The 6,521-nt window shown below is 48.1% G+C and overlaps 1 protein-coding gene across 1 annotated transcript; it reads left to right on the top strand.

Moving 5' to 3' along the window:
• Positions 1 to 595: 595 nt before the first annotated feature.
• UCRPA7_3321 (putative alkaline serine protease protein) lies at positions 596 to 2,677 on the top strand (the record flags this gene model as incomplete). The annotated part of the gene is made up of 5 exons (XM_007915857.1): positions 596 to 654; positions 721 to 877; positions 937 to 996; positions 1,333 to 1,448; positions 1,510 to 2,677. 5 exons carry the CDS (start codon positions 596 to 598, stop codon positions 2,675 to 2,677), a joined length of 1,560 nt encoding a protein of 519 aa, XP_007914048.1.
• Positions 2,678 to 6,521: the final 3,844 nt, after the last annotated feature.

The following is a 6,521-nucleotide window of genomic DNA, read 5'->3' as shown; positions in this document are numbered from 1 at the left end:
CCAGGTTAGCATGCCAATGCAGGTTACGAAGCTTTCTGATCCCACCCTGACCCATGTCGATACCATGTGCTGCAACACAATATTTGGCAACACACTTGCCAATCCCAATATGGCATGTCAATTATACCCTGCACAAGGTCCGAGCTATCTATCGCTAAGGTACTGGCCACAGCCTAGATTCGGTTGAGAAGCAGCTGTGAAGATAGACACAGCTCCGAGGTTGGATAGCTTGCCTGTTATTGCTAAGATAACTGTGATCTCATGCCTGCAACTGATAAGATACCTGCTAATTTCACCACCTACACGCCTATATCTTCGTGTCTTTCCCGTCATGACAGGGTGAAGAGGTTACCCTCTCCTTGCTTGTTCGTCATTGTGCCCTCTGCAGTCAACAAAGGCCAGAATGCTCCTACGCTGTGTGCTCGTCGCAATCACAAGCGGACTTGCGCTTGAGGCAGTTGCTAGTCCTCTCTCTCGCGATGCTGTAAAAGAGAGGAGAGTGCCCAGTACCCACATCCTCCATGAGCGCCATGTACCGAGATTGGTCCGTCATTGGACAAAGCGGGATATGGTTCCACGCTCTGCGGTGTTGCCAATGCGCATTGGCCTTAAACAGATGAATGTGGATGCTGGCCATGAGCGACTGATGGACATGTGAGTACTATTCCTGTATGGCCATTGCTTTGTTTAATCATCCCCGCTAACAATTGACAAAAACAGCTCTGACATGGCTTCTCCAAATTATGGGAAGCACATGACTGCTGAGGAGGTCATTGACTTTTTTGCTCCTCACGAGTCAACTGTCACGACCGTCATAGACTGGATAGTAGGGAGTGGCATCGCAAGAGAGCGCGTTAGCCAGTCGGTTAACAAGCAAGTAAGTCACTTCTCGAAAGAATGCTCTCGCATATGTAGCTTACCCCCGTACTTTAATAGTGGATCCAATTCGATGCCACCGCCGAGGAGGCTGGGGACCTACTTATCACGGACTTTTACGTATGGGAACATGTTGATGGAAGCACTGACGTATCTGCCGAAGAATATCATGTTCCCGCCCACGTTCGGGATCATATCGACTATATCACTCCTGGGACTAGGCTTCGGTCGCGAGCTAAAGAAAGAAGAATGGCTCCTACAGCAGTGGCCGAGAAGCGAGACATCACTGGGCATGCTAAAGCCACCGTCAAAGAGCCGAATGCTGGATCTTTGACACCCCCGGTAATAAACTCCACAAGCTGTGACTATTATATCACTGCGGAGTGTATCAGAAGTAAGTTATAATCAATGCATCTCACGATTCCTATTGGTCGCAGCTGACTAGGAAAAGAACAGTACAATATGCCTAATGGCACGACCGCCGCGGCCGGCAATGAGCTCGGAATCTTCGAGCATCTTGACCAGCATTACAGCCGTGTTGACTTGGATCATTTCTTTGCGACTCTCTATCCGTAAGTCATTGCTCCATGTTGTACAGCCTGTCAGCAATGCAATCGCTTACCCGAGACACAGATACATTCCCTCCGGATGGTACCCCATCGAGGACTTGATTGATGGAGCCGTAGGAGCAGTCGAGGACCCTTCTGAAATTCCGGCATCCTATGGTCTGGAGGCATCCTTGGATTTCGATGCTGCTATGCCACTTATCTATCCTCAGACTGCCGTCCTGTTCCAGGAAGATGACGAGTACTACGAGTCAACTGGTGATTTTGTCGGCTTCTGGAATACGTTCCTCGATGCGATTGACGGCAGTTATTGCACATACAGCGCTTATGGCGAGACAGGGGACTGTGTTGATCCCGCATGTGCTGACCCTGTCTATCCTGACCTACATCCCGGCGGTTATAAGGGTGCTCTGCAATGTGGCGTCTACAAGCCAACCAACGTAATTTCCATCTCGTATGGCGCTTGGGACTACCCGGACAACTACATGAAGCGTCAATGCGACGAGTGGATGAAGTTAGGTTTGCAGGGCGTTACTATTGTTGTTTCGAGTGGTGACGACGGTGTTGGCGCCGATGAGTACTGCTATCCTGGGCCTGATGGCCTCATTTTTGAGCCCACAGAAGCTAGCGAGTGCCCATATGTTCTCTCAGTCGGCTCCACTCAATTTGACCGGTACAATACCTCTGCGCCGCCGACGCCGTGGGAGAAGTTGAACGAGATTGCCACCACTCGCTTTGCTTCTGGTAGTGGTTTCTCCAACGTCTTTGGCGTTCCCAGCTGGCAGAAGTCCGCGATCAATGGTTACTTTGCCCAGGTCGACCTCCCGTTTTCCGCCTATCACCACTACGTTATTGACAATGATTTCACCTCTGTCAAAGGCGGGGTCTTCCACCACGGTGGCCGTGCTTATCCTGACATCGCCGCCATCGGCGATCGCCAGGTCGTTCTGCAGGAGGGCGTATGGTATCGCGTCGGTGGCACGTCGCTCTCGGCCCCTGTGGTTGGCTCCATTCTAACACTGGTGAATGAACGCCGCATTGCAGCGGGCAAGAAGTCCGTCGGTTATCTTAACCCTACCTTGTATGCACACCCTGAGGTCTTTAACGATATCACGGTTGGAAGCAGCCCTGGCTGCAATTCGACGGGATTTGTCTGTGCTTCTGGTTGGGATCCCGTGTCAGGCCTCGGATCGATCAATTACCCGGAGTTTGAGGCGCTTCTTTTGAGCCTTTAATGAGTTACACTAGTCAGAATGGTAGTATCTCAACAGATTTATGTAAGAGGACACTTCACAGAATTTGCCTTGTATAAAACACTTTTGTGATAACTCAAAGGCTTGTTTGAGATGAGATAATCGCCCCCCATGTACAACGGATGACCTAGTATCGTTTCAAAAGGTTGCTTCCAAGTCACTAGACTGCATCCTGAAAGCACATCCTGGAGGCTGGATTTGACGAAGTACTATTTCCCCCTCGAAGAATTGAGCATCGACCAGGGATGACTCCTGTTTACTTGCTAAGCGTTCAACTGAATCTAGGCAGTCCAAAAGTGTTGGCTGCAGCAAAAATAGAGATCGACAAGCTTTCTAGAAGTGTGCTATATACAAAGACCATCATGAAATCCAACTCAACGTATGCCATGATATTGGCAGGTGCCCCAATATTGCAACTACTTTTTAACGTAATCTAGTGCCAGCGAACCATGAAGTTCTTGGCTCGCAAGTCCTTCAGCACAAGCTGGCGCTTAGTATGCAAGATAAGGACTAAACCTACTACCTTGATCTGGACCAAGATCGAGGCAAGGAACGTATGCATGAATTGGCGCATCTGACAAAACATTGTTAGCTCCCTGGAATTTGAAGAGTTTCCAGGTACTCACCATGCAAGTCGATCAAGCTGCCATGGAAGATTCCCCATAACAGACTTTGATCTTGTCATCGTAGAATGCTATTGTGTCTCTGCTTTGCGCAAAGTCGCTGTCGTCAGTCTCTGCACTAGGGTTCTGTTTCCATGGCTGTACTAGCTTCTCTCCCTCCATCGCGGCATGTACCCACGCGGGCAAACTAGGTGTCGGCGACTTATTCTTCGATTTCAGCGACGACCCGGATATTAGTCCGGAAGCGGAAGACGATGGTGACGACGATGTCCCCATAGTTGCTGGGATAAACGCAATGTTTAGTCCAAGCCAGCGTGAGAAAATGTGCACTGGATTTTTGACTGGAGGCCGATTCGACGACAGCTTTGACGTCGAGCAGTCTCTAATGTCCCAAACAAATTGGCCCAAGGCGGCTGTCTATTATACACCAGCCAGTGAGCGCAAGATAAGCACAAATCATTGACCCGGAACAGTCAGGTACTTTAAGGTACCTCCAAGAGACAGCATTCGGCTAGCATTCGGCACCACGCAGTCTGGTGGGGTCCGAGGTGATCCGCGCGCCAAAATTACTTATACTGATGCTACCAGGAGCTCCCCCTTGTTATGACAAGGAAAGCTGGGCGATTCAGGTGGATTGTCAGAGTCAGCTCAGTCGCCAATCTTTGCACTTGAAATTGATATCGGTGCTCTCGTTCCTCTTGCTACTGAAATTCGGATAGAACACAGCCATGGCGTGCGGAACTGTCAACAGCCAGGTCAATTATCTTAAGAAGCTCCCGCTGTATCAGAACGAAAAGCCGTTCCAACTTTTTATCCCTGTAGATGCAGACGCACCAGACCAGCGGACAACCAATCTTGAGTTCGAGTCGAAGGAGTGTACCTTTTCAGACATCAGGGACAGTGTACACTCATATTCTCTAGATACCGACGGATTTCAAGTTCTACAGTTTCCAACTCAGGTCGATCCCCCTTCATTCCAGGACCGGTCTATTGTGGAGTCCCGGTATTTCTCGGAGGTAAAAGATATACTGAGGAATATCGAAGGAGGTTACGATAGGGTCTTCATCTTCGATTGGAGGGTAGACCATCCCCTCTAAGGCATGGCGCTTTTAACTCGTCACTAACATGGCGGTGTAGCTGCGGGATTCCGCAACGCCCCGGTATGGCAATGAGTTCGATATGAATGATCTTACAACGTGGCTCCGGCCCTCACCAACTGCTCATGTGGGTAGGTGCTGAATCGTCTTCGCGTCTTCTTTCGGTTTGCAGCATAGTCTTTCTCAACCATTTTGCGTCAATATTGTTGGCACATATCTAATATTATTACACCCCAAGATCAAAGTGATCGTGCAGTGCTGCATCGAATCCAGCTACATCTTCCAGATGATGCGCTCTTCTTGCTACAGGGAAGAGTCAGGATAATCAAGTAAACTCCCTACTTAAGGATTACTCTGTCCATTCACACTAAACCACGAGACAGTGTCTGGCGTCCATTGGAGCATATCGTTCAGGATAGCCCTCTTGCATTTTGTGACCCAGCATCGGTTTCGGACGAAGACTTGGTCGAATGCGATCACATTCGGAGAAAATTTAAAGGCGCCAACCTTTATTCATATTTCAACAACGCTCACGACTGGCGATATCTCGGTCAACAGCGACCGGAAGAGGTTTTATTGCTGAAGATGTTTGACTCAGACACCTCGGTTGCAGCTAGAAGTAAGTGAACGCCGTCACTAACTGCACAGAATAACAAGATTGATATAATTAGAACTCCTTCATGCGTCATTCCGCCATCCTTTTGCCTCTGCAAAGTCACAGCCCCGGCGAAGCATTGAGGTTCGCGCTTTAGTCTTCAACTATCCCACTTTATAGCAAGCCTGTAGATGTTCAAGAGGCGATATTGCTGAATCTTTCAAATATTGGGGCAGTTGATAAAACATCATAGCTTCACAGACAGTTTCTCATGATCCGGTCACCGACCGACACCCTGCGGGTCGTTCGATCTCACGCTCCTGCGTTTTCTCTTTTTATTCCTCCGAATTGTGCAACATAGCTCGCTTACGTGCGAGTGTAGTGTAAGAGACTTGGCAGATTCACATGGAAGCTGATTCGCCATGCTTTCGGTGACCGTCGGAACAGCTTGTAGATACTCGTCCAGTGCAGGGGGGTTGATCGATATATCATCATCTCTCATGGCAAGATTTGGAGCTGTAAGTTGCATTTTAGCGACAGCTAACTTGATGATGAAAAAAAACAAGGCTTGTCATAGAATTTCGTCCTTCGACTGTGCTAAGTGATTTGATCAAGATTGATTTGATCACGGATGATTGCGGAACTCGTAGATTTCATGACGGGAAGAGCTTCTTACCGCTTTACATGGCTAGACCCTAAGCCGATCTCACCCTCGAACTATATAGACATGGCTGTCTCGACTTTCCTGACTGGAACTATTTCGACTGAGGTGGGAGATCAATAATTGCACATCTTTCCATGCTTGCTGAGAGCCAGTCAACTCAACTCAACAGCTGTCTAGAACCCTGCCGTCTCACCTAGGTGAGAAGTTGCTTTGCAGCATGTGTGCAAGTCATGAATTTCAACATAACCACAATTGTGTCCATCCATTCCGTTTCTTGACCAGTTTAGGCGCGGTGTTACTTAGTTTCCTCTCACTCGATTACTTAGGTCGGGCGGGCTTAATGGGATATCGGATGTCTGGGCTGCATTGACGAAAGTACGAAAGAGGGCAAATGGATGTGAGTGGGTTGTATTCTAGATTAGGGTATCTCCTTGTACCTCCGAGTAGGATGACTCTAATAAGAATTTTGACCATACACCTAGTTGACATGGACTGCCTCTCGGAGTCTAGCTTACAAATAAACGTGGGTACTTCTTTGGGGGAAAGGGGTTCAATTAAATAAGGATTATATCATTGTTCACAGCTTCTTGTGCTTTGATAGGAGACGTACATATAGAAGCTTGGGCTGCTTAAGGTACAGTTATCGGACATAAAAGCGCCCGTAACAGAAAGCCTTGCGGTGGAATGATTTATCTTCTTAAGGATTTAGATCTCAATATTACAATCATTGTATGCTGCTAGATAGCGTGTTTGTTGGAAACCAGCCAAACAAGCACACTCTCTCACATAACCTTGCTCATATCAATGTTTAGATGTAAAGCAGCCAGAAAGTTCTGAAATAAATGAT

This window comes from Phaeoacremonium minimum (assembly GCF_000392275.1).
Source record: "Phaeoacremonium minimum UCRPA7 unplaced genomic scaffold PA7_03_scaffold_270, whole genome shotgun sequence".
Classification (NCBI taxonomy): Eukaryota; Fungi; Ascomycota; class Sordariomycetes; order Togniniales; family Togniniaceae; genus Phaeoacremonium; species Phaeoacremonium minimum.
Note: the sequence above shows the minus strand (reverse complement) of the source record. Positions and strands in the feature narration are given on the sequence as shown.